At 53.0% G+C, this 27,681-nt stretch overlaps 3 protein-coding genes across 3 annotated transcripts; all 3 read left to right on the forward strand.

Moving 5' to 3' along the window:
• The first annotated feature begins 406 nt into the window (after positions 1–406).
• Positions 407–11,377, forward strand: Smarcd1 (SWI/SNF related, matrix associated, actin dependent regulator of chromatin, subfamily d, member 1). The gene is made up of 13 exons (XM_021216783.2): positions 407–674; positions 1,312–1,499; positions 1,800–1,842; positions 1,948–2,070; positions 2,652–2,774; positions 3,735–3,851; positions 4,838–4,939; positions 5,170–5,331; positions 5,412–5,509; positions 6,801–6,936; positions 8,472–8,594; positions 9,556–9,657; positions 9,773–11,377. Exons 1-13 carry the CDS (start codon positions 498–500, stop codon positions 9,824–9,826), a joined length of 1,548 nt encoding a protein of 515 aa, XP_021072442.1. The 5' UTR covers positions 407–497; the 3' UTR covers positions 9,827–11,377.
• A 3,499-nt stretch (positions 11,378–14,876) lies between these two features.
• On the forward strand, positions 14,877–22,302 carry Gpd1 (glycerol-3-phosphate dehydrogenase 1). Its single transcript, XM_021216989.2, has 8 exons — positions 14,877–15,040; positions 15,540–15,717; positions 16,692–16,832; positions 17,415–17,553; positions 17,925–18,037; positions 19,261–19,494; positions 19,743–19,849; positions 20,438–22,302. Exons 1-8 carry the CDS (start codon positions 15,000–15,002, stop codon positions 20,532–20,534), a joined length of 1,050 nt encoding a protein of 349 aa, XP_021072648.1. The 5' UTR covers positions 14,877–14,999; the 3' UTR covers positions 20,535–22,302.
• Positions 22,303–22,917: 615 nt separating this feature from the next.
• Positions 22,918–24,996, forward strand: LOC110335220 (cytochrome c oxidase assembly protein COX14). The gene is made up of 2 exons (XM_021217295.1): positions 22,918–23,135; positions 24,521–24,996. Exon 2 carries the CDS (start codon positions 24,529–24,531, stop codon positions 24,700–24,702), a length of 174 nt encoding a protein of 57 aa, XP_021072954.1. The 5' UTR covers positions 22,918–23,135; positions 24,521–24,528; the 3' UTR covers positions 24,703–24,996.
• The last annotated feature ends 2,685 nt before the right edge of the window (positions 24,997–27,681 follow it).

Raw genomic sequence — 27,681 nt, forward strand, 5'->3', positions numbered from 1 at the left:
TGCTGATTTGTCTTTGCCACGATATTGATCTCCTTCGAGTTCAGCTTTTTCCGAACGAACAAACAGCACGTTTTCCTCTTTAGTACCCGGAGTTTGAGCAGTAGGACAACGAAAAGCAAAGCAATCAGAATGCTTTGGAGAGGTAAATGCACTGGGCGGAGGTGAAGCATCACTCCAGCCGCCAGCGGGATGGGCTAGGCTCGCAGCAAGGCTTTTTATCGTCCTCCAACCGCCCGGGGGCGCTCGCTCCCGGCACCTCTTTATCCGCACACCGCTTCTCTATGGTGCTCCCTCCTGGCCTGTGAAGGCGGGAGGGAGTGGTCAGCACGCCTTTCCCGCTAGTCGCCCCCTCTAGCCCGTAGTCTCGCTGCCCCGAGCCGCCCGTGCCCGCCGGCGGGCCGGGCCCACAAACAGCCCAGGCGCTCGGGGGGCGTGCGGGGGGCGGGGGGAGTTCCGGTTCCGGTTCTTTGTGCAGCTGCGGCGGCGGCTCCGGGAAGATGGCGGCCCGGGCGGGTTTCCAGTCTGTGGCTCCGAGCGGCGGCGCGGGAGCCTCAGGAGGAGCGGGCGTGGCGGCTGCTCTGGGCCCGGGCGGAACTCCCGGGCCTCCCGTGCGAATGGGCCCGGCGCCGGGTCAAGGGCTGTACCGCTCTCCGATGCCCGGGGCGGCCTATCCGGTGAGTGGGACAGGAGGAGGGGCGCGCGGGCCGGGGGCGGGGCCGAGAGAGGGCGGAGGACTGACAGGGGTGAGGGAGAAGTGGGAGGGACTCCCTAGGGAGGGGCTCGGGCCCGGAGTGGAGGTGGGGGAAGCAGAGCGGAGGAAGAGTGGGGGTGGGGGGGAGGTTAGCATCCTTACCTGCTCCCCGCGGCATTGTTTCCGTGTGAGGAGTGAGTGTGGAACCAGGGTGGGCGAAGTGGGCCCTGGGATGGTCATGGAATGCAGAGGGGAGTGGGCAACCCCCGTGTCCCCAGGAATACCCCGGCTATTATAGCTGCAAATTGAGGTCAGCTTTAGAGGAGACAGTAGCTAGTAAAAAAGATATGTAGGACTGACTAGACATGTCTGGTGAGTCAGATCCAGCCTAGACCAGGAAAATTGAGTATAATCTAGTTTTTAGACTATATTCTATGAAATCACTGAAGAAGGTCCAGTGACCATATTTCAAAGAGGCAAAGGACTGTCTTCTTGTCGTCGCCCCCCCCCCACCCCCCAGCCCTAACCCACTCCTGAAATCCAGGCTGCCACCATTTTTCTTTTCTTGCTGGGGCTAGCAAGGAAAAGCATGACATCTCTGGATCCTCTCCCTTCTGTAGAGACCAGGTATGCTGCCAGGTAGCCGAATGACACCTCAGGGACCTTCCATGGGACCTCCTGGCTATGGGGGGAACCCTTCAGTCCGACCTGGCCTGGCCCAGTCAGGGATGGACCAGTCCCGCAAGAGACCTGTGCCTCAACAGATTCAGCAGGTCCAGCAGCAGGCGGTCCAAAATCGGAATCACAAGTAAGATGACTCCTGGGGTGAAGGAAGGAAGGGTATGGGGGGAGGGAGGCCTCTGGGGATGCTGGTGGTGGGCACACTGAGCCAGGAAGTCAGCTGTGGCGCCACATGATGCTGCAGGGACTGACCCTCTTGAAGGCCTCATGATGAAGTGGAGTTTTGGTGGTCAAGGGAGAGGTCGCATCTTTAAATGGAGAGTCGTTTCGTAGGCCTTGGCTGTTCCATAAACGAAAGTGCTCACAACGCGGCTCGTGTTCTGACTAGTTCCTACCCCAACCTGATAACAGTATTTGTTCTGAACAGTGCAAAGAAAAAGAAGATGGCTGACAAAATCCTACCTCAAAGGGTGAGTGCAGTCCTAGAGGTCTCCTGGAAGGGGTAGTGACTTTGAGGATAGAGGTGGTCAACTTGAGGGCTGCCCCAATCCTATCTCTGTCTCTCTGTTCCTAAGATTCGGGAATTGGTACCAGAATCACAGGCCTACATGGATCTCCTGGCTTTTGAAAGGAAACTGGACCAGACTATTATGAGGAAGCGGCTAGATATCCAGGAGGCCTTGAAACGTCCCATCAAGGTAACAGGACAGCACCAGGCTGAGGGTCAAGGGAGGGGACCCAGGTCTCTCTCGGGCTCAGGATGGAAAATCAAAGGCACAGCACAGCTCTCTGTGGCATTTAAATTGCATCTTCCCCTTCCGCCTACAAACCAGGAATTACATTAGGAGCATAGGAGTCTAACAGCTGGCAGGGAAAGGGGCGGGGGAGCTTTCCAGGGCTCTAGCGCCAGAAATAGACCTGTCCTCGCATTTTGCTGTAACCACTCGCTACCTTGGGAACCTGCCACTTTGCATGATTTTGTCTCCCTAGTCCCCTGGTGCATTCACTTACACTCAGGCTCAGGTCGGGGCCTGTACACTTCCAAGTAGAGTCTTTATCCCCCGTAGCCAGCCAGCCTGTGAGGAGTCACTTGGGTAGCCAGCCAGCCTGTGAGGAGTCACTTGGGTAGCCAGCCAGCCTGTGAGGGGTCACTTGGGTAGTCAGCCAGCCTGTGAGGGGTCACTTGGGTAGCCAGCCAGCCTGTGAGGGGTCACTTGGGAGTTTTAGGGAACCTTTACTACTGAAGCTCCACCGTCAATCCTGTTTCTGCCTTCCTCAGCAAAAACGGAAGCTGCGAATTTTCATTTCTAACACGTTCAATCCGGCTAAGTCGGATGCGGAGGATGGGGAAGGGACTGTGGCTTCCTGGGAGCTCCGGGTAGAAGGCCGGCTCCTGGAGGACGTGAGTTCAAGGTCCACTGTGGTTGGTGCTCAGGGAGGGAGCTGCAGGGATGGCGCGGTGGGTGCTGTGTGCTCAGCGCTGTGTGCTCAGCAGGAAACCTGACTGCAGTTCACCGCTCCTGCTGGGAGCTTCCTGGAAGGGGCTGGGGGGGGGGGTGCTGTGTTCCTGCAAACAAGGACAATGGTCCTTTGTGTCTGCTCTCTCAGCTGCATGGGTTTTGTCCTGGGGTCTGGCTTGCTGTTTACTTTGCTCTGCCACTGCTGCCCTTTGGATTTAGCAGCATCAGTGGATGATCTCAGTGGTCCCCCATCCCCTCCTGCCCGCCACCCATCTGTGCTTAGCCTTTGAGGCCATGTTTCCTCGCTTAAGTCCTTGAGGTTATTTCTGTGTTCCCAGCTTTCCTTGGAGGTATCACAGTTGTAAGTGTGAGAGTTCCCCAAAGGCTTGGCTCTCTGTTGTTCCAAGGGGATCATCAGACCAATGAGCACCCCCAAACTCTCTGCCCAGCAGCTCTTGTTCACCCAGTGCTTTGCGCTCTGGCACTATTTTTAGCTGTGCAAGTGAGCTCGTTCGAGTGCACTTTTGCTGGAGAACCAGAGCCTCCTGTGGGTAGTCGGGCTGTTTGCTGATCATGTGTTCTGTCCAGATAAAGGCAGGTTTTGTTCCACTGCCTTTTGCCTGTGATTCATTTGCCCTCTGCTGCCAGGCTCTTCTCTGTTCCAGTGTGCTTTGTTATGGTAACGGTCGGGCTTAACTTGCCTCCTTCACAGTGGGAAGTCAGAGAGCATGCCCTTGTTAGTGCACTGCTGTGGCCAGGGCTGACTCAGTGGCCGCCTGGCCATAACCAGAAGATATTTCCCCAGTGGAGTTAGAAATTGCTTCTTAAGGAACTCCTTCCTGAGGACTTCTTTCTAGCCTTGTGTAACAACACACTCCACCCACTCCCCATCTCTTCTCTAGGCGGCCTTGTCCAAATATGACGCCACCAAGCAAAAGAGAAAGTTCTCTTCCTTTTTTAAGTCCTTGGTGATCGAACTGGACAAAGACCTCTATGGCCCAGACAACCATCTGGTAGAAGTGAGTAGTTCTGCCTTCCAGGCCTTAACTTTGTCAGGGGATGATTAGCCCAGGTTCGCACATTGACCTCTAGACGGCGCTAGCTGTACTGCGCTGGGACCCAGGAGCTCTTGCTAACTGATTTGACCCGCTCTTGCTGTCCTGACTACTGCCCCCAAAGAAATTTTGGTAGAGTTGAGTCCTCTTAAGCTTTCAGCTGTCTCTGCATCTTCCTTTAAGTATTGGCGGGCTGTAGTTAGTGACGTGTTTTATTTTCTTGATAGCAGTTTCTGTAGTTAACTGGTTGACTAATAGAGTACTAGTTTGGGTTACTGATATGTATCTTCCTTTTGATCCCTGATCCTTTAGATTTATTCTTCAGATAGCAGAAATACTTAACAACACCTGGTTGTACAATGTTTCGAAGACTGTGTTAGCTGTTGGCAACAGTGTTGTGGGGACATAAACTAGAGTGGTCTAGTGTTCCCTGTGAACTTAACCTGCCCCTTTCTTTACCACTGTAGCTGCAGCCCCCTAACTTCAGCCACTAAGAGACATGGGAAGTAAGTCACAGAGTTGGTAGAAATCTGTAAAGTGCTTGATTTCATAGCAGTAGCATAGAGTAGCTAGGCCTATGGCCTAGAGTCAGCTCAAGTTCTAGCTCTGTAACATACTAAATGTAGTATGTCGTAGACTCCTAGACAGCTAGCCCTCAGTAAATTAAAGCTTAGGTTTCTGTTCCATGTATAAAATTCATTTGGGGGGTAACACTATCACTGGGAATTCAACACTTTTTAAACGCAGGCATTTCAAACAGGATTAGAAGGTTCTGCTTTACAGAGACAATAATTCCAAAGCCATATGTGTTTTTAGAGATGCCTTGAGCTGTTGCTCTTCCCCAGAAGCCTCAGTAATCAAAGTTAAATGTTCAGTTATTACAGACGCTCTTCCCTCCCACCCCAGCTCTTCCTCTGGAAGAGTACGCCCTGACACCTTCCTCTCTGTAGTGGCACAGGACCGCCACTACCCAGGAGACCGATGGCTTCCAGGTGAAGCGACCAGGAGATGTGAATGTACGGTGTACAGTCCTGCTGATGCTGGATTACCAGGTACTCTGTGGAGGTGTGAAGGAGTCCAGCTTTCATGGCCATACTGCATGAGTGTCTTACTCAGAAGGGTCGAAGTCTATAGCGACAGCAAGCGAGTCTTTCCATCCTCTGTAGCTTTGCCATCCAGATTTGCCAGTGTTTGTTAGATTGAATGTGTTGCTGTACTTAAGCACCCCAAAGACACATGCAGCCAGCTCCTTAGCTTCATCTATACTCTTGGTTCTCTGCAGCCCCCCCAGTTTAAATTAGACCCTCGCCTGGCTCGGCTCTTGGGCATCCATACCCAGACACGTCCAGTGATCATCCAAGCACTGTGGCAGTATATTAAAACACACAAGCTCCAGGACCCTCATGAGCGAGAGTTTGTTATCTGTGACAAGTACCTCCAACAGGTATGCAAAGGGTACATTCTATTTTGGGAGTCTGATTGCACTGAAAGTGCCGATTTGTAGCCTCCCCCCTCCCCCCTCAGATCTTTGAATCTCAGCGGATGAAGTTCTCAGAGATCCCTCAGCGGCTCCACGCCTTGCTTATGCCACCAGAGCCCATCATCATTAATCACGTCATCAGGTGAGCGTGTGCTGTGTGCTGGAGCCCACCTGCAGCAGACATCATCAGGAGAGCGTGTGCTGTGTGCTGGAGCCCGCCTGCAGACCAGCTTGCACGGCCCATTGTCAGGCTGCCGGGGCCTCGTTAGATGTGCCTGCTCTGTTTCTCTTTAAATTACATAAGCTCTTACTGTATTGAAACTGACGGCGACACCAATTTGTGCTTGCCTGTTACTCTGCTCACCTGTGCGGGCTGTACTCCCTGAAGGTGACTGGTGGCTGGTGTGGTGGCGCACTCTTCTCTCTGTCCCATGCTAGAGTGTTACTGGCTGGACATGAGCCAACACTGTCATAGTAGGGCCCCACTTCCCCTTGGGAGCTAGTTACCAGCTCCCACTGTGGCAGGAGTCAGCAGCCACCTTTTTAAGACAGACCAGTCAGACTCCAGCTCATGCTTTGTTTTCTCATAATCGGGGAGACAAAGAGCCGTGCGTCTGCCAGGTATCAGCCCCTGGCCTTCCTGTCCCCTGTGACCCCAGAGGCCCGAGTTTCCTTAGTCCCTAAGCCCCTCACCCTGAAGTTGCTCTATAGCTTGTACATCGAGTCCACAGAAGCTGGACTCCTTTGGTTGCTGGTTTTTGTTTTTTTGTGTTTTTTTCCCCGGCAGGATCTCTATGTAGCCCTGGCTGTCCTGGAACTCACGCTGCAGACCAGGCTGGCCTCGAACTCAGAAACCCGCCTGCCTCTGCCTGCCGAGGGCTGGGACTCCTGCTCTTAAATTTTTTCACAGGCCGGGCGTGGTGGCCACGCCTGTAATCCCAGCCCTCGGGAGGCAGAGGCAGGCGGATTTCTGAGTTCGAGGGCAGCCTGGTCTACAGCGTGAGTTCCAGGACAGCCAAGGCTACACAGAGAAACCCTGTCTNAAAAAAAAAAAAAAAAAAAAAAAAAAAAAAAAAAAACTTTTCACAAAATGCCTTTGGTGCTACTTGAATTTTATGACTTTCTTAAAACCAGGCTCAGACCAGCAGGATGGTTCGGCAGGTTAAAGGCTCTAGCTGCCTGGCCTGGCAATCTGCTGTCAACCCAGGAACCCATGTGATAGATGGAGAGAACTGGCCCCAAAAATGAAGTATAGACATCTGGAGATACAGCTCCATACACCTCTCAGAAGGAAGATGTAGAGCGTCTCTGCTGTGCCCTTTGACCTTTTGCAGTTGCTTCCTTTCCCCCTCATCCCTGGACCATCTTTCTGACGTTGGCAAGTAGGTCTCAGAAAAAAGCCATTTACTGAACTCTGTTGCTTTCCTCCCCAGTGTTGACCCAAATGACCAGAAAAAGACAGCGTGCTATGACATTGACGTGGAAGTGGATGACACTTTGAAGACCCAGATGAACTCTTTCCTGTTGTCCACTGCCAGCCAGCAGGAGATCGCTACTCTAGACAACAAGGTAGGGGTTTCCGTCCCACCCCTCTATCATAGCTCCTCACTGCCTTTTTTTTTTTTTTTGGTTTTTCGAGACAGGGTTTCTCTGTTTAGCCCTGGCTGTCCTGGAACTCACTCTGTAGACCAGGCTGGCCTTGAACTCAGAAATCCGCCTGCCTTTGCCTCCCGAGTGCTGGGCTCATTTTGTTTTTGGTTTTACCATTTTGAGTCCATCTCTCCCTTGTAGACTAGGCTGGCCTCAAACACACGATGATTCTCCTACATCATGTTCAGCAGTGGTGGGGTTATAGAGAGGAGCCATGGCGGACTCTGTGCATGAAATGAGACCCATGTTTTTAAAGACCTGGACCTGTACCTAGCCCAGTAAGGCAGTAGCGGAAGCTCTTCCCACTCTTCCCGCTTTTCCTGCTGCCACCATTGATGCTGTTAACACTGTAGGCAGAGTTGCCGTAGGCAAAGCCAGAGTGCCTTGTGACCACCAGAGGTAACGTATGGGCTGTCCTGGGGGAGTAGGCACCTCAACTAAATTCCGAAGGGTAAGGTGGAAGTGAACAGATGGAGAAGCAGCACAGTGGGGTTTGGGGTATGGGGGGCAGAGAACAGTCCAGAGAGAGAGGGAGGGAGGGTGAGAGAGAAGGGGGGAGAGAGGAGGGGGAGAGAGGAGGAGGGGTGTGCGGAAAGCTAAGGCTCCCTTTCATCAGCCTGGGGTATCCACGAAAGAAGCAAAGGAAGGCATGGTGCTTCCCTCCTGTAACCCCAGCGCTTGGCAGCAGAGGCTGCAGGTGCATCACAAGTTCAGGGCCAGTCTTGTGTACATAACGAGTTCCTGGCCAGATGACCTCAAAACCAGCATGAGAAGTACAGAGCTCTCTGGCTGAATGTGACACAAGGTGCCAGGGTGTCACTGGGGCAGGAGGAGCCTGGTTGTAAAGCTTTGATATGGGAAAAGCACGTGCAAACCTTCTTCATGGAGGTTCTGATACTCTTTGCATTAGCAGGTAGGTGGAGAGAGTTGATGAGGAGCATCTGGAGCAGGTCCACTTCAGAGACCAGACTGACCATCTGTGTGAGATAGGTCAAGGTCCTAGAGTTCTGATTTGAGTGCCACAGTAAAGGAATGTGACTGAGAGGAGGCCTGCCTTGGGTGGAGAGTTGTCTGCACTAAGATTGAGAAGAGGAGGAGGGGGAGGAGATGTTAGAGGAAGGGTAACCACTTTAGTTTGGGAGATTTCAGCCGCAGGTGTCTTGAGATGCCGAGAGAGCACGTGGGTCTGTTGGAAGGTGGCAGATGGTCAGAGTGCACCGCTGTGGTGGTGCCGCTGTGGTGGTGCCGCTGTGGTGGTGCCTGTTGGAGACACTGAAAGCACAACTTCCCTTGCCTGGGTAGAAGCAAGCACACTGCTTTCTGAAGGGTGCCAGGGGGCTACAGGAGCTCTTACACCCAGTGGACTCTGGGCAGAGCCCAGCAGGGCCAGCCTGGGTCTGCCTTTACCTTAGAGCTTCCCTGGCTTGAACATGGAGCATCCTTCTTCCTTTCAGATCCATGAGACGATAGAGACCATCAACCAGCTGAAGACCCAGCGGGAGTTCATGTTGAGCTTTGCCCGAGACCCTCAGGGTTTCATCAATGATTGGCTTCAGTCCCAGTGCAGGGACCTCAAGGTAAGAGCCTGAGAAAGGCCCAGAGGGACTTAGGGAGTGCAGCGTGTGGTCGCTTTACTCCTGTGCAGAAAGCTGGGGGAAGAAGTGAGGGACCACCATTTTGTTGGTTTTTTTTTTTTTTTTAGTACATCTCAGGGTCCGTTTTGTAGTTGATAAAGGAAGTAGAAGCAGGCCATCTGGGACATAGTCCATACTTCCCCAGGTCTTCTCTGGACTCCAGCTGTTGGGACTAGAACTGAGGATCTGGGTTCTGCTCTCCCCCAGATGTGTGCCACTGGGAAAACACAGGCTAGTGTGACTGAAGCTAGTTGGAGATACTTCCCAGGAGAAGAGCATCCTAGGCCTAGACAGGAACATGTGCCTGGGGGTCACAGCCCAGGTGCTTGGTGTGGTGTGCCGTGACTACTGTGGCCAGCGCAGCAGAAAGGGCACGAGGCAGTGACTTAGTGGGTGCTTGGGTCACGTGACTTGGGGTATCACCTTTTTTTGGGCCTGCTGGGTTTTTTGAAGAAACTTGACCCAAACTGGGTAGCTTGAGCGATGGGGATTGTCTCCCAGTGGTGGGGACTGGAAGTCCAGGATGAAAGTGACAGGGTTGGTCTCTGCTGTGCTCTCTGCCAGCTTCTGGTGACCCTGGGTGTCCCTCGGCTCAGGCTTGCTGTCTTCGTGTGTCTTCACATTGTGTCTGTGTATGTCTCTGTCTACATTTCCCTTCTTCGTAAGGACACCAGTTATACTGGATTAGGGCCAATCCCAGTGAGCTCATCTTAACTTGACCATCTGCAAAGACCCTATTTCCATATCAGGTCACATTCACAGGTACTGGGGAATTAGAACTTGAGCATCTTTGGCAGGGGCTGGGGGCAGGCAAGGGGTACAGTCCAACTGAGAGCAGCAGTGAGAGCGGGAACCATGTTGTCCTGTCCTCCCGATTCCCCCCCCACCCCCACCCCCCCGCCAGACGATGACTGATGTGGTGGGAAACCCGGAAGAGGAGCGTCGAGCTGAGTTCTACTTCCAGCCCTGGGCCCAGGAGGCTGTGTGCCGATACTTCTACTCCAAGGTTGGTGGTGTGTCTGGGGCGGGCGCCCAAGGGAGGTGACACAAGGCAGGAGGAGTGGTGTCAGGGCTGGCGCCAGCCTTGGTGTCTCCAGCTTGCATCCCCGTTTTCTCTGCAGGTGCAGCAGAGGCGGCAAGAGTTAGAGCAAGCCCTGGGAATCCGCAACACATAGGGCCTCTCCCACCCTAGCGTGGCTGCACCGATTCCTTGGGCCCTGTGCTGCCTGCCTCAGTGTACCTGTCTTGGTCTTGCTTGAGACATTCCAGGAGACTTGGCTCCAGGACAGTGTCACAATGAAGAGGGTGTCACATTTCTGTCTCACAGTCACCTGTTATCCCGTCCTGTACCCCAGCCCCCCTGTACCCTAGCTCCCCACCAGGCTCCTGTGTGCCTCTACCTCCCTATCCTACATAGGACCTCTAGATAGTGTTAGAGAACCACAGTGGAAACCAGTGCTCTGAGTGGGGGCTCCTGAGGTCAGGTGGCCTTCAGGGAGACCAGCTACACTGGCCCTGCCCTTGCCAGGAGACCTAGGCCCTGGGAGCTGTCCCCCTCTGAGCCTCAGGCCTAGGGCAGTCTGTAAGCTAGCTGACCTTGGCCCTCCTGGTAGCCCCACTTCTTCCCTTCCCTCCACAGGCTGGAGCCGAGTCTCCTTTACCTCTTGCCCTCTGGCAGTAAAGGAGCCTGGGCTCTCGGGCTTCACTGAGCCCCAGGTTGGTCCCTGCCCTCTGGACTTAACCTGCTGTCTCAGTGCTGTCTGACCCCTTAGTGGGGTCCATGTCAGTATTGGAGTGTGTTTTGAACTGTTGCTCCCTCCCACACACTCCCGTAGCCGCCCAGTTTAGGATTTCCCCACACCTGCCCTAACCCAGGCATTTGGGTTGGGGACCTTGCCTTTCCTTGTCATTCCCAGCAGAGACTGTTCCTTCCTGCTGTTAGAGGAGTGACTTGTTCATTCACTCCACCCTGCCCCCTCCTGTAAATGGAGAAACAGGCCTGAAATCAAACGGGTAAAGCCCTAGGCCATCCCTGTCTTCCTGTCCCATGTCCGCCCAGTTGAAACCCACTGGTGGCTTCCCGGGCACTGAGGAGTAAAAGCGCCTAGGGCTGGAGAATAGGTCTGAGATGGCTTGTGACTCCCCACCCCCGCCCTCAAAGCTTCAGACCCTCAGGGAGCAGCAGGACGTGGTCTTGGCCCCTTGGGACAGATGCTTTTGCATCTTCCAGGGAAGCCTCAGATTTTTCCAGGTTTGTCACCCGGAGTTAGCATGTCCCAGGCTCGCAGACAACACTGCAGGGTGGGAGACAGCTGGGTACAGGGGGATTCCGTTGAGCATGGGCTCTGAACCCACAGAACTGACAAAGCCCCTGCTTCCCCACCCCCACCTCAGGCTCCTGCGAGCAGTGTCCTGCACCCTTCCTTGCCTGTTCTGTACTGGGGACAGCAGTCTTCTCCCTGTCCTCTCCATGTCCTATATCCACCCCTCCCCTTGGAAAGTCCTCCCACAGTGACACTGGACAGCCCTGGGGCAGCTGAGCCCCAGCCTGGCTTCTGGCTGGAAGCGCAATGAGGAGACTCAGCACTCCACAGTGTCCCTGGTGATAACTGTTCTTATTAACTGATTGTGTTTTGTTTTGTTTTGTTTTGTTTTTCATGGACCAAAATTTTTTTGTACTGTCTCCTTACTGATGTCACCCAGTTTTAATAAAAGACTTCTGAAGAGCGGGTCCCTGCTGTCTGGAGGGGTCACTGCGGGTCCCTGCTGACTGGACGGGTCACTATGGGTCCCTGCTGTCTGGAGGGGGTCATTGTGGGTCCCTGCTGTCTGGAGGGGTCACTGTGGGTCCCTGCTGTCTGGAGGGGTCACTGTGAGTCCCTGCTGTCTGGAGGGGTCACTATGGGTCCCNTGGGTCCCTGCTGTCTGGAGGGGTCACTGTGGGTCCCTGCTGTCTGGAGGGGTCACTGTGAGTCCCTGCTGTCTGGAGGGGTCACTATGGGTCCCTGCTGTCTGGAGGGGTCACTGTGGGTCCCTGCTGTCTGGAGGGGGTTCACTGTGGGTCCCTGCTGTCTGGAGGGGGGTCACTGTGGGTCCCTGCTGTCTGGAGGGGGGTCACTGTGGGTCCCTGCTGTCTGGAGGGGTCACTGTGGATCCCTGCTGTCTGGAGGGGTCGCTACTGTAGTGCCATCAGGGTTAGGCTGCCCAGAGCTCTCTTACTTGAGAGGTGTTTCTTGAACACTGACGATTGCCAGTTGTACTGGGCTCTGGGGGTCTGGGGAAATGAGTCTTTTCCCTGGGGACTCTAGGTCGTATCAGAGGCTTGTGACCTCAGCAATGCCCTTGAGATAGTTGCTCCCACCTCCATCATGAACAGACAAGGCAGTGGCACTGCTGGTGTCTCCCTCGTCCGTCCTTGGAATCTCCAGGTCACTTGCTGGCTGGAACAAGCTGTCCTTGGCATCTGCGGGCCCCTTGAGCTTGATGAAACTAGGCTCTGTACTCCCTAGGTTGCATGCCCATCCAGCTGTTGCCAAGGCCCCGGTGAGGGCAGGTATCTGTTTCCCACACAAACCACCAAACAGATCGACCTCGTGCTTTTTCAGCTTCCATGTACGGCCCTGAATGTTGTATTCTGGTGTATATGTCCAAGGCTGACCATAAACTTACTATGCAACTGCCTCCTTCCCCCCACACATTACAGATGTGTGCCGTTACAGCACCCCGTATAAGAAGTCTGTTTTTAAACCCAGTGTGGATGGGCCACTTTAGTCTGTGTTGAGTAGATAGGGCTGCCTGTCTGGATTCTCAGACATCAACAATGCCCCTTGGGAAAAGCAGGCAATGCCTGCAGCTCTACCTCCTTCCACCAGGAGGCTCACAACCTCCTACTGCACTCTTGTCCAGGAAGGTGTGGATGAGCCACTGCCACATCCTGTAGTCACAGCTGAAAAATCTTACCCATCAGTACGTTGACGCGACTTTAATCTCCACGCTAGGGAGGCAGAGGGTCTCTGAGTTCCAGGCCAGCCAGGATTACAAAGACCCTATTTCACAAAAATGAATAAAATCTTACCCACTGAGGGTGTCCGCTGAGTAGTAGTGTCTGTCTGCTGCCAATCTAGAACATCCTGGCATCTCTGAGTTGAGAGGGTTTAAAAAAAAGGTATAATAACTGGGACTGGAGAAAGCCGGTATCGAGTTGCTGAGCTGGCATCTGTTTTTACCCAGGCTAATTGCACGTGTAATGAGTGGCCGATGAATCATCAATTCCAAGCAGATACCGCACAGCCTGCTCTTGGAGAGGCTTTGGTGGCACAGACAACTTCCTGTTAACGAGCATGCCCTTTATTCCTGCGTGGATGGCCACATGCTTTGTCTCTCTACACAACCTAATAGGATGTAGGGGCAAAGAGAGATGGGAGTAGTTGGGTAAAAACAAGGCATCCATTTCAAGCATAAATGCCCATTCTTTAGGGTTCCTATCATATGTGCCAGGAACAGGAACATCCTTTCTCTTCCACCCCTCGTAATCAGTGCTCCCAGCTGGCAGCCTGGCATTGGTGCCTTCATCTCCGTGCCAGTGTGATAAAGGAGTGGTCTGTGGGAGGCTAGCTCTGCATCAGGCAGAATCTGATAGAAGAAAAACAACTAGCTACTGATTGATTTCGTGATTCTCCCCATCATTAGAGACTGCCTGGCCCCGAGACCATGATAGGCTGCCTCTGTGTAATCCCCAATCTGAGAAAAAGGCATGCTTCTAGTCTTGACCTCCTACCCACTTCTCCTCGGCGCTGGTGGCATTGGTGACACTCTAACCTAGTGCTGATTACTGTCCCTGGCCAAGGGTAGCCTGGGGGGTGGCAACACTCCATTAGTGGTGTGCCAAGCCAGGAGGTCTGCACATGAGCATACAGTGGCGCCTGCCCTGTGGGTCAAGGTGCAGCACTGGAGGGCGAGGAGCCTGCTCTGCGCTTTCCAGAGTGGCTTGGAAACCCGAGCTCCTCCTCTTAGTCAAACAGATGTCTGTGGGTGCTGTGGGACCCAAACTGCTGGATATGGGCTCTCTCCCCTCCCCCAAAGCCACACACCAGCACCAGAGACCACAGAGCTCCGGAGACATGGCTACCCTTGAGTTTTAGAAGCTGCTGTTGTAACTCTGGCTTCCTCTTGTCCTGTCCAGAGTCTGTAAACCAGCTATTTAACTCAAGGGTCCCTGTGAGATAGGCAGAGCCTGAGAGAAGAAATTGAAGGAAGATCAAGCTTATCCAGGAGCATGTGTTGGCCACCACCTTCTGCCCTTCCTGAAGCCTGGAAGGACTGTGGGTCATGTGTCATCAGTGGCCTTTGACCTTCCTTCCTTCCCTTTAGAGACCTTCAAACGGAGATTATCTGAGGTGAAGGGGCTCACTGTGGGTCCCTGACCTGGGAGTAACGAAGATAACCTTGCTCTTTTTAGTTTTCCAAGACAGGGTTTCTCTATGTAACCCCCCACTATCTGGGAACTCACTCTGTATGTAGACCAGGCTGGCCTTGAACTCACAGAGATCCACCTACCCCTGCCTTCTGAGTGCTGGGACTAAAGGCGTGCATCACTATGTCCAGTTTCTCCCGGGATAGTTTAACCCTTGGTTGGGGATGTACACCAAAGCAGCCCCTTACCGTGTATGTGGTATTATTCCCTAGAAGGTGTTCACATCCCTTGAGCCTCTCACCCAGAGCCTGTGGTGGAGCTACCATCATGGGAATGAAACCGGAACAGTTGAGGATCTGGGGGAGGCACGTGCTAGCTAGCGAGAGCGATGAGATGAGGTGTCTGCCTTTGAAAACATCCCCACGGTCCTCACTGATGCTAGTGCTTTTTTTTTTTTTTTTCTCTGAAACAGTCTCACTCTGTAGACCAGACCGGCCTGGAACTCATCGAGACCCTCTCGCCTCTGCTTCCCAAGCGCTGGGATTAAAGACATATGCCAGCCACCATGCCAAGCCCTGTTAGTTGCAGTTTATTTCAGTGCTGGAGACTAAAGGCATGGGGGGGGGGAGGGGACTATTTCTTGACCAGACTCAAGACGTAGGTGGGGAACTAAGCAAGCCGAGGCCAATCGAGGGAAGAAGCTAGCCAGCACTGTCAGCTGGGAACCGGAGAGGAAAAGCTGGCCTGGCCTCAGCCTCAGTCCTGTTCCCCACCTGTCTGTCCCCTTTACTCCCCTTTCTGCCGGCCAGACTCCCTGTCCCTGGGTGCCAGCCTCTGGGCCACCTCAGGGGCGGAGCTTGGCTGCACCCACGTGTGGTGGAGTTAAATACTCTGGAGCCCACACCCGCCGGGGCAGAGAAGCAAGAAGCAGCACCATGGCTGGCAAGAAAGTCTGCATTGTAGGCTCCGGCAACTGGTGAGCGGTTCTGTGAAGGGCATGGGGGGAGGGAAGGGTTCTCCGAGGGCTGAGGGGCTCCACGGAGGGAGGTTGGGTGAGCAGGAAGCGGGCAGAGGGTAGGAAATGCCCTCAGGAGCCGGCTGGACTCCTGCTGCTGTCTCCAGAGCTTACGGTGCACAGGACAGACTGTGCCCAGCCTCCCGGCTGTGCCTGCCTGGGCAGCTGCACCTGTTCACCACAGGAAGGTGAGCAGAGTCCTGTTGCCTTCCCTGCCTGAGAAGCTGCCTGCCTGCGTGGTGTAAGGAAGGCTAGCCCACCTCCCAGCAGCAAATACTGGATAGACTGAATCTTCTATTGCCAGCCGTGGAAGACACATTCATCATAGGCAACCAGGGTGGGGGTAGGGGGGCGGAGTGACATGAGAGGAAGGAGGTAAAAAATCCAACTAGCTTTTTGAGGCTCTACCCCCTCCTCCCTCTCACCCTAGTCCACTTTCCTGTGTTTCCTCTCCCTCCAGGGGCTCAGCCATTGCCAAGATTGTGGGTAGCAATGCAGGCCGGCTGGCACACTTTGACCCACGGGTGACCATGTGGGTGTTTGAGGAAGACATCGGGGGCAGAAAGCTAACTGAGATCATCAACACGCAGCACGAGAATGTTAAATACCTGCCAGGGCACAAGCTGCCCCCCAATGTGGTGAGTGCCAACTCGATGTGAGGAGAGAGAGAGGCAAGGAAGGGGGATGCTCGAGTCAGAGTCAACACTCAAAAGTGACTTCAGAAGAGGGGAGGAGGCCACTGTAGGTGCCCGCTGGCCTGGTGGAGCAGCAGGCGGGGTGCTCTAGGCCTGGAGTACTCCCCATTAAGCCCCTATATTACTCCTTTGGATTCTTTCCGGAATCTGAAATGTACTACCCCTTAGAGGTGCTTAGGTGGAAAAAGAGGGCTCTCCATGGTAACCGAAGGCTGGTTCTCAGGCTCCTGGACTCGGGGTCCAGCTTCTCCTGCCTGCCCTGAACTCTAATCTTGTTACTCATTCACTGCTTATTAGCAGATCTGAAGGCTGATCGTTGGACTTTTGGTCTTTGGTCAAATCCATATGGCTCTCTCCTCACCTAGAAAGGGGGGACAGGGAGTCCGCAGGGAGACCGGGGCTCCCACTGCCAAGTGAGGGCCCCTAAGACGCAGCAGTGATGCAATCTTAGTTGGCCTCTTCCTCCTGCCAGGCCTAGGCTGCCTTTGGCAGTCTTCACTGACCCATAGCCAAGGGCTAAGCGTGTGGCAGTGTGGAATCGGGTGTGTTCTAGGAAGCTTCAGTGATCCAGGAGAGCTGGGGACAGGGGACACAGAAGTTCTGATGGTTCCAGTGACCCGGGAGAGCTGGGGACAGGGGACACAGAAGTTCTGATGGTTCCAGTGACCCGGGAGAGCTGGGGACAGGGGACACAGAAGTTCTGATGGTTCCAGTGACCCGGGAGAGCTGGGGACAGGGGACACAGAAGTTCTGATGGTTCCAGTGACCCGGGAGAGCTGGGGACAGGGGACACAGAAGTTCTGATAGTTCCAGTTCAAGTCTCAAAAACCCTCCTTCCCCTAACCAGGGCTCGGAGATATTTTGCCAGGGGCTAGGAGAGGTCTACCAGGCACATGAGCTTCTGCTCTCCCTCCCAGGTGGCTGTCCCAGACGTGGTCCAGGCTGCAACAGGTGCTGATGTCCTGGTATTTGTGGTACCCCATCAGTTCATTGGCAAGATCTGCGACCAGCTCAAGGGCCACTTGAAGGCCAATACTATTGGCATATCTCTTATTAAGGTACCAGGGACACCTTGGCATGTTTGGGGGTGAGGTGCAGCTAACTGTTGTGGGGTGTGGGGGTAGATAGAAGAGCTCAGGAAAGACTATACAGAGACGGAGAACCCAGGCAGAGATGGGAGGGATTGGCTTTGGAGAGAGTAAAGAAAGCAGCTGGGGCTGAAGTATATCTTAGAGGCAGAGAGTTTGCCCAGCATGCATGAGGTCCTGAGTTCAAGCCCTAGCAATCCCCCCAGAAAGGGGAGGGAGGCAGAAAGAAAGACAGAAAGAGAGAAGGAGAAGGAGAGGGAGAGGGGGGCTAGCTGCTGGGTTACTTGACAAAGACAAGATAGCTTTGAAGGCAGATGTCTTAGAAAGGAAGTGGGGTGTCTAGAGGGTTCCTTGCGGCTGTAAGCAGTCCGGTGCTCCTAAGAGGTAGGCTGGATAAGCCCTGTGTGGGAGGGACTTGGCTGAGATGGGTTGGTCACTGCTGTCCGCTATGCTCACAGCAAGTCTGGGCTGGGTAGGATTGGGGCAGAACCTCTGGAAAGGGGCACAGATGGGCCTGAAGGACAGCTTACCTGAGCTCCACCCTCTGCCCAGGGGGTAGATGAAGGCCCCAACGGGCTGAAGCTCATCTCTGAAGTGATTGGGGAGCGCCTTGGCATTCCCATGAGCGTGCTGATGGGGGCCAACATTGCCAGCGAGGTGGCTGAGGAGAAGTTCTGTGAGACGACCATCGGTGAGACTCCTGTACACACCACGCAGCCCCAGCTGCTGCCCAAGTCCTTGGCTGTCTCTTCCTCTACAGCGCAGGGAAAGAGGAAAGCCTCAGCGAGGAGGGGAGGGGAGGGAAGGGTGGGACATCCGGGGATGGGGCAGGGAGTCTTGTTTTGGCCAGCGTGTGAGGGACAGTTGAAGGCTTGAGTCTTGTTTGTGTGAGGGACAGTTGAGTTGTCACTTGTGCCATGCACCTGTTGTCCCGGCTTCTCAGGGGACTGAAGCCCAGGAGTTCTGAGCCAGCCTAGGCAACACAGCAAGAGCACGAACAGACCATCCTAAGGATCAAAATGAGAGGTTGTCCCTCCATGCTTCACCCCTTCTCTACTTTAGGCTGCAAGGACCCGGCCCAGGGACAGCTCCTGAAGGACCTGATGCAGACACCCAACTTTCGCATCACTGTGGTACAAGAGGTAGACACGGTGGAGATCTGTGGGGCCTTGAAGGTGAGAGGATACGGAGACGGCTTTGGAATGGGAAGCCCACCAACGGGCCCAGCTTAGCTCTTCCGGGTGGCTGGAACCAACTCTGGCACTTGGGCAGCATGGCCACTGCCCCATACACAGCAGGGCATCCAGGCTTGCTGGTTCTTAACTGTTCAGCAGCGGGTCCTTCTTCCACTCCCCTTAGACCTCTGAGATGTATGTAGCCCTGAGTCTATGTGATGGTTCAGTGTGAAGAGATGTCAGGGTTAATGGGAGAGAAGATGTTCAGGGTACAGGGAACAGATGACCAGAACTATGGTGGCATGTGCCTTTAATCCCAGCACTCGGGGGACTCAGGAGGGGAAGGCAGATCTCTATGAGTTAGTGGCCAGTCAGGAACTACATAGTGAGACACTGAAAAGAAAAAGGGGGTGGGGGAAGAATGACTCTCACAGGGAATGTCAAGGATAACTATGAGATAGAAATTAAGAAAAGGTGCCAGGTGGTGGTGGTGGCGGCACACTCCTTTCATCCCAGCACTTAGAAGGCAGAGGTAGGCAGATCTCTGAGTTCAAGGCCAGCAAGGCTAGGGAGATGATTCTGTTGGTAAAGAGCTTGTCACACAAGCCTGAGGACTTGATCCCCAGAACCCATGCTGAAGAGCTAGGCTCAGTGGTAACTCCAACAGTGAGGGGTGAGGGTCCCACGGCTGCTGCACAGTCAAGCTCAACCAGTGAGCTCCAGGTTCACCAAGAGATGCTATCTCAAAACCAAGGTTTTCTGGGCATGGTGAGGTATGCTTTTAATCCCATCACGTAGGAGGCGGAGGCAGGTGGTTCTCTGTGAGTTTGAGGCTGGCCTGGTCTACACAGAGATTTCTAGGCCAGCTAAAGTTATATGGTGAGACCCTGTCTGGAAAATTATTATTATTATTATTATTATTATTATTATTATTATTATTATTATTATTAACAGTGGAGAGGAAAACCATGTCAATCACTTCCACACATATTAAGCACACAGATGTATCTACACATACACACACACACGCACATGCACACACTCGCGGGTGTGAGAAGGCACACACCACATGGGAAAGCAGGAGGCAGAGACCTTGGTTTAAGAGGAGGCCACATCATAGTTCATTGGTGGGTTTCCCGAGGCTGATACAGGCAGCAGAGCAGGTGCAGAAGGTGGAGCCTCTGGAGAGGCGACTTTCTCACCTGTGTCTCTACTCCTCAAAGAACATAGTGGCCGTTGGGGCCGGCTTCTGTGATGGGCTTGGCTTTGGTGATAATACCAAGGCGGCAGTGATCCGGCTGGGGCTCATGGAGATGATCGCCTTCGCCAAACTCTTCTGCAGCGGCACTGTGTCCTCGGCCACCTTCCTGGAGAGCTGCGGGGTCGCAGACCTCATCACGACCTGCTATGGGGGGCGGAACCGCAAGGTGGCAGAGGCCTTCGCTCGCACCGGAAAGGTAGGCAGGGAGATGTCAAGGTGGGGGGGGGGGTGATGTGCGGGCAGGTGTTCGGGCAGCTAGATGCTGTCTCAAAACGGACCGATGCGGAGTCCGCTTGAGGTCCCACGTTCAACCACGGGGATGGAGAAATTGTTTGGAACAGGGGCCGTTTCTCCTCCGCCCCCTCAAGATCCCACTTCCCACCGGACTTTCCTGCTCACACAGCGCCCTCTCCCACTTCCCTTCTCATGGCATCCTCTTCACAGTCCATTGAGCAGCTGGAGAAAGAGATGCTGAATGGGCAGAAGCTGCAGGGGCCCCAGACAGCCCGGGAGCTGCACAGCATTCTCCAACGCAAGGGCCTTGTGGACAAGTGAGTGTTTACCAGTGCCCTTGGGGGAGGAGTCACAGGTTGGTTGCCGCCCCTTTCCCCATCTTCTTGAACCCCACACAACCTATGCAATGGACAGAGAGAGCTTAGAGCGTCTGGGGTGCAGAGTATCTTCAGCCATATATCTCTGTCTATGATCTTTCCACTAGCTGCTTGGCCCCTTCTGCATGGCCTCCCCTTTCTTGGCTCATGGCTTTGGATACAGGGAATAGCCAAGCAGGGATGATAGTACACCAGCATATAGAACATAAACTACATCTTTGCTACTTTATCATACTGGACCCATTTTACATCTGGTGACACTGAGGTTCAGAGAATTAAATGGTCTACTTGTTAAAAACCAAAAAATATTTAAAGCCCACATGGGACTCAGTCAAGCAAGTGCAGTATGCTAAGGGCAAGGGTGGATAGCAACCTGACCCCAAATCCCAGGGCCAGGAATTAAGATTCCTGGTGGGTAGCAACTGAGAGCTGAACTCCCAAGGTGGGAGGCTAGGGAAGTGGTGAGCTAGCACATGGTGTTGAGGGTGGACTGTGGGTAAGGAGTTAACCGAGGCTCTTTCTCTTTAGGTTTCCCTTGTTCACTGCGGTGTACAAAGTGTGCTATGAGGGCCAGCCAGTGGGCGAATTCATCCGCTGTCTACAGAACCACCCAGAACACATGTGAATGGGGCCAGGGCCCAGGACAGGCAGCCCCTTTGCCCCAACGGAGACAAGCTTGTGACACCTGTCATCAGGACGGTCTTCAGGACTCCCCACCCAGCAGAGTCCTCCCTGAAGGACCCTGAGGACAGGAGGCTGCCGGGCTCACCTACACACCTGGAGATGCTCTGTGAAGAATTCACACTTCCTTGCTGTCCTCTGGGAAGTGTAGAACTAAGACCCGGTGCTTTCTGCTCTAGGGGTGGGGTTGGGGGAAGGGAAGGCGCCAAGTCAAGGGCTGCCTGTTGCTGCCTCACACACACACACTGGGAAATGCTCCCAAATCCCATTAAGTGACTGAAGAAGCACTTTAGCCACAGGAAAGATGGGGCAAAGGCTGCCAAGGAAAGGGTCTGGATGCCTGAGCTGACACAGACCCCAGAGACCCTTTGGCTGACCTCTGCCGGGCCCCACGCAACATCAAGGATCTCACTGTTTGCTAACAAAATACAAAGCTCTCAAACAACCCCCTTCTAACTTCTCCTAGCAACACTTGCTTCCTCAGAAGCCTCTCTTCCCCTTCCCCCAGGCTACTCTGGCACAAGAGTTGCTCTCCACAGGCATCTCTGGCCCCGGGCTCTCCATTCTTCCCAGAGACTTCCTGGTTCCTGGAGCTTTGTCAGGGCCTCCCCACCCTGTATGACCTTTCCCAGCCCTCCCTTGCCTGCACCCAGCTGCCAGCACCCTTTTTGGGGAGCAGGAACATAATCTGCTGACAGAGCTACACTTTTTTCATAGCAGGCTCAGATGGCTCAGGCTCCCCTGACCTTCCTATTTGTCCACCTCCCCAGTCAGGAGCTCCGGCTGGCTAGCGGGGAGAAGTGTCAGCCAGCCCCTCGGACTGCGACTGCTGGCACTTTTAAAAAAGGCATCTCATACCTTTCTTCTCAGGGTCCTCCCCACACAAGGCCGCTTCTCTCTGCAGTCACCACCAACTTCACATCTAACAGAAAGTAGGATTCATAGCTTATCTTCCCCAGGGCTGTCAGCCCATATTCTTGACTCTGCCCTTTCCTCTTGCCCAAGCCATTCTCACCCAGCCTGGAGGCCACCTGGCATCTGTAGGCTTAGAACCAAGGAACAGCTCAAAGGTTCAGTAGGTTTCCACAAGGGTTGGTGGGTCTTGATAGTCCAAGGCCAGCAGCCCTTGGAACAAGATCGGACCCACACACATCAGGAGCTGGGGAACTCGAGGGACAGAAGGACAATTGAAAACAGCCTGCCCTGGGGGTGAGGGAGGTCAGAGGGGGATGGGAGTCTGCTTTGCACTGGCCCTGTTCCAATGTTGGGTGGCAGCAGGAGAATGTCACAGATCAGCAGCCTGGAGCGCTAGCTATAAATAGCCCCTGGGAACTGGGAGGTTTCTCTCTCCACCAGGGGTCTCCATTTCGTGTGTGGCAGCAACTGGCACACCGTGGCTCTGGCCAGCTTGATATTAAACGAACACACTAAGGTGCCAGGCCCCTCTCTGCTCCTAGCCTTTAAGAATTCTGTCTTAGCAGTGAAGGTCAGAGCTGTCGGGTAAGGTGAAGAGGGGGAGCCCTGTCATCGATCCTGACTGGGCCCGAACCCTCCCACGCATGACTCAATTCAGAGCTGTTCCCCAGGAGACTGGGGCGGGATGCAGAAAGATTCCAACATCTTAACCTATGTTTGCTCAGTCAGTCAACTGTGAATCTGAGGCCTTCTGTCAGGCCACTTGTCTACCCAATAAAGTGTGGTTTTTCCAGAAACTGGAAGAGTTGGGGGAGTTTATGTGGCAGTGTGTGGGGTCATGTATCACTGCATGCATGTTTTACTCAATGTAAGACAAGAAGTGGGAAAAAAGATCATCCCTATTTAATAGCAGCCGCACTTGGGCATCAATCAGCATTGGCGTCCACTCTGCTCACAGCCCCCACCCCCATCCCTGTCCCGTTTTGTGCCTCGTATCCCCTCCTCCACCCAAGCTGCCAGCCAGTCTTCCCAGCGCTTCTTAGAGGGTCTGTCACGTCGCCTGCCTACGAGGAGGTCGCGCACAAGGCAGAAATATTAGCGAGTCACACCTCCCCCGCCCCACACTCACCCCCTACTCCCATTCTGTGGCCTCGCTAGTGCTGGTCCAATCCCTACCTGAGGTCGGATCTTCCGGATCACCCTGTAAAGGGCCGCTCCGGGCGCTAGGGGGCGCGCGGCCCATCGCTGGAGGATTCCGAGGACCTACCTAGCTACAGTCTACGTCACTGCATTTAGACTGCGGATTGGCTAATTCTGAGCTAAAAATTTTCCGGTTTTCCAAGGCGCGCTCTTGACGGAGCGGAACCACAACCCCCAGAATTCAATGGGCCTTTCCGAGAGGAAGACTAGACTGAGCGTGCGGAAGAGGGAGGCGGAAACCGGAAGTTCAAGGCTAGCTCTCGCTTTAGTGGGCGAGTTTTCGCAGGGGTTGTCGGGTCCCGAGCGGGGCTGCGCACCAGTGGCTGTCGGCGTCGGTGTCTGCCGCTCCCTGTCCTGCTGCGGCCGCGCGACTCTGCGAGTGGCAGACTGAGCAAGCGTCGCTCTGACGCGGCCGAGTTGCAGCCTCCAGGTAGGTCGCGGGCCGGTCGGCCAAGCTCCCTCGCCTTCCCCCAGCTCCCCTGCTCGGCGCGTCGCAGCTTTGCACTCCGCTCCCCTGTCCCCCCGCTCCGAGTCCCTGCTGTCCCCTGTGCCCGGCACCGCGCGTCCTCCGCTCCCCCATGCCCCGCACCGCGCGTCCTCCGCTCCCCCGTGCCCCGCACCGCGCGTCCTCCGCCTGTGTCCTTGAGAGCGCGCGGCTCCTACGGGCTCCCCCGCTGTCATGGCCCGACCGCCTTCCTGGTGTGACTACGGTCTGGCTGTCCTCCCTTCTGAATCTGCTCGTCTCAACCCCACAGCTCCTCACGGTCCCTCAAAGCCACTTACTTCTCTGAGGTCCTCGCCACCTCTGATCTAATAGAATATGGGGTTCATAGCTTACCTTTATGGGCTCCGTTAGTCAGAAGTTTTCTGCCGACACCAAGTCTCTCCTAAGAGGGCTAAACGACAGAAGCTAAGCTCGGGTGGTTTTAGGGCTGCGATTCTTATTTGTATATTACCTAACAGCTTTTGTAAAGGATGCCCATCAGAGGAAAACCTTCTGCCAATCTCAAGAATTTCTTTTATTTCCAAAGTTAATCCTTGTATCTGGGCTTCTAATTTCAGGGTTTTATTGTTGTTTGTTTGTTTTTGAGGTTATCCTGGATTTGCTTCTGTTTGTTTCAACCCCCCCCTTTTTTTTTTACAGGGTCTCATGTAGTTCATACTGGCTTGGGATTCATTAAATAGCTAAGGATGATTTTGAATCTAGGATCCTCCTGCCTTTGCATCCTGAATGCTGGGATTTCCACATGCTCTGTTCAATGCAGTTCTGGGGATTGAACCTCTGGCTTTGTGCCTGCTATGCTGAGTTACAATCCCACTTTAAATCATACTCAGATCTTATTTATCAGTGAACACGGTGAAATTAGCCTTTCACCAGGGTGGAGTGACTCTGACCCTCTACATCGAGGATTCCCCCAGACACACACATCCTCAAGTCTATCTTCAGGTCTTCTTGTGAGAGTAGAATTTGACTACCACAATAAGTAGCCTGATTAAAATATGGTTCTGAGGCTGGAGAGATGGCTCAGCAGTTAAGAGCATTGCTGTTCTTCCAGAGGGCTAGTCAATTTTAAAACACAAATAAGGAGAGCCTGTGTTAGCTCTGATGGCATCATATGCACCTGTTTCCGGCCTTCTGTGCCTCAGGTGCAGACGTTTTGAGTCAGCTCTGAAACTGCCGTGCTTAACCCTTGTAAGAGCAGCCACACAGGAGTCACCAGCATAGGATGCATCCTTGAAGATGAAAATAAGGAATGGCTCTCCAGGGAGGAGGAGAGGCCTGTCTTTCAGACCAACTCCAATCTGTCTTTGTAGGGGAAGACATGCCAACTGCCAAGCAGCTAGCCGATATCGGCTACAAGACCTTCTCTGCCTCAATGATGCTCCTCACTGTGTACGGGGGTTACCTCTGCAGTGTGCGTGCCTACCGTTACCTCCAGCTGCGCAGTGCCAGGCGCCAGGCCGCAGAAGAGCAGAAGACCTCAGGAGTCCTGTAGAGCAGCAAGGCGTGAGAAAAAAGGATTTTCCTGCATGTCATCCCTGGCGAGAACTAGACCCCATACCTTTCAAACCTGCTGGGCTAAAATGCCACGGTTTCTGTAGTGCTGCTGGCTTGTGCCGTTCTGACAGTTTATGGAGGCCATCAAGTAATGGGAATGTGAGAGTGAGGTTTATTACAGAGATTAAATATTTTATACTTTGTTTGTGTTTTAGTGGTTCTGTGTACCCAAAGAGTGTATGGCTTATAGAGGTGTGGCCCTGAATTCTCTAAAAGTTTGGTCTCTTTTTTTTTTTTNTTTTTTGGTTTTTCGAGACAGGGTTTCTCTGTGTCGCCCTGGCTGTCCTGGAACTCACTCTGTAGACCAGGCTGACCTCGAACTCAGAAATCCGCCTGCCTCTGCCTCCCAAGTGCTGGGATTAAAGGCCAGTGCCACCTCTTTTTCTTTCCTGTTTTGTTTGTTCAAGACAGGGTCTATGTAGCCCTAGCTGTCCTGGGACTCTCTATAGAAGACTAGGCTAGCTTGAACTAAGAGAGATCAGATCCTCTTGCCTCTGCCTCCCAAGTGTTGGGATTAAAGGCCTGCACCATCGTGCCTGGCAGTATCTTTTCTACTGCTGTGAAGACACCATAAAAAGTTACCTCACGGAAGTGTTTATTTGGGGCATATAGTCTCAGAGGGGTCCATGACCACCGTGGTGGGGAGCGTGGCAGCAGCCCAGCAGCCATAGCCCTGGAGAAGAAGCTGAGAGCTTACATCTGATCCACAGGTACAAGGCAAAGAGCTAACTGGGAATGACTGGTTTTTAAAACCTCAAAACCACCCCCTGGTAACGCACCTCCTCTGATAAAGTCACACTCCTAGTTCTTCCCAAACAGTTCTACCAGTTGGGGACCAACTATCAAATTTATGAGCATATAGGGACTATTCCTTTTTTTTTTTTTAAAGATTTAGTTATTTATTACAGGTGAGTACACTGTAGCTGTCTTCAGACACCCCAGAAGAGGGCGTCAGATCTCATTATAGATGGTTGTGAGCCACCATGTGGTTGCTGTGACTTCAACTCGGGACCTTCGGAAGAACAGTCAGTGCTCTTAACCACTCTCCAGATCCTATGGGGGCCATTCTTATGCAAAACACACTTGGGTTTCTGGACCTTAGTTTTCATCACCCCGTGAATGTAGACACCCAGTTTTAGCAGTAGTATCGGTGTAGGATCATGGAGAAAATCCACCCCACATTTGTGTATTTGCCTAAATTTTTTGGTCAGAGAACACCACAGAGCTTGTGCGGACCATACGTAAACATGCGCTCTACTGCTGAGATGCACCTTGCAGTGACCCTTCTGCCTCCGCTCCTCAGGTGTGGGGATTGCAGTCGCGTCTTTGTGCCTGCCATATATTTTTATTAGTTTCTACATTACAGAACCACACCTAACAATACAAAGAAGGACATGAGAGCTCTGGCAGAGGACCCAGGGTCATTTCCCAGCACCCACTAGCAATAATGAACCATAGGTAATCCAGTCCTAAAAGATCTGACTCCTTCTTGTGGCTATCATGGGCACTGCATGCACATGGTGCAGATACACGTGCAGGAAAAACCTGTACACATAAATCTTCAAAAAAATTTTTTTAATTAGCTGGACTGTGGTAACACACACCCTTAATCCCAGCACTTGGGAGGCAGAGGCAGGTGAATTTCAGACTTCGAGGCCAGCCTGGTCTACAGAGTGAGTTCCAGGACAGTCAGGGCTATACAGAGAAACCCTGTCTCGAAAAACCAAGAAAAAAAAAAGTACAACTTTTTTTTTTTTTTTAAGATTTATTTATTTATTATATGTAAGTACACTGTAGCTATCTTCAGACACTTCAGAGGGCGTCAGATCTTGTTACGGATGGTTGTGAGCCACCATGTGGTTGCTGGGATTTGAACTCCGGATCTTCAGAAGAACAGTCGGGTGCTCTTACCCACTGAAATCTCACCTGCCCAAAGTACAACTTTTTAAAAAAGATTTATTTGGTGTTTGAGTGCTCTGTCTGCATATACACCCACATGCCAGCAGAGGGCATCAGATCCCATTATAGATGGCTCTGAGCCACCACATTGCTGGGAATTGAACTCAGGACCTCTGGAAGAGCAGCCAGTGCTCTTAACCACTGAGCCATCTCTCCAGCCCAACTTTTTCTTCTTTTTAAAGGTTTCTTTTTATTTGATGTCTGTCTTATGGGTCTATACATTGTAGTACCCGACCCATCAGAGAGAAGCAGGTAAAACCAGTTAGAGTGCAAATATATTAGCATATCTGACCAAGATACAGCTTGTCTAAATGGTGACACTTGCCAGGTATGATGGTACCTGTCTTTAGTTCCAGCACTAAAGGAGGCTGAGATAAAGGGATCTCTGAGAGTTCCAGGCCAACCCTGTCTCAAAGGCAAAAAAAAAAAAAAAAAAAGTATTGCTGTCTACTAGAAGCAGCAGGAAGTAGTATTCATGGTTCAAACACCAGTTGGCCGCTCCCAGGATGGCCATCTCAAAGAATAAAAGATCTAGGCTTTCAATATCTCTTTAAAAACCATACATGTCTATGTTTCTGTAAAGGATGTAATGAAAATGTAAAGACTATGTAACATGACATAAATGTAGAGAAGATATGTCAGTGTCAGCAAGATGGCTCAGTGGGTGAAAATGTTTGCGTCCTCCCTGATGACAACCTGAGTTTGATTCCTGGGACTCCGTACATGGTGGAGGGAGAAAACCGGCTCTCAAAAGCCATCCTCTGATTGCCACACGTGGTGGTGCGTTCTTTTAACCCCAGCACTCGGGAGGCAGAGGCAGACGGATTTTCCACGTAGAACAGAGTTCCAGTGCTACAGAGGCCCTATGTCAAAACAAAACAAAACAAAACAAAAAAACAACTCTGAAAATACATGTGAAAATAAAGATTGAATATTTAAAAATGTATTTATCCTGGGT

Source organism: Mus pahari, chromosome 17 (assembly GCF_900095145.1).
Source record: "Mus pahari chromosome 17, PAHARI_EIJ_v1.1, whole genome shotgun sequence".
Lineage (NCBI taxonomy): Eukaryota > Metazoa > Chordata > Mammalia > Rodentia > Muridae > Mus > Mus pahari.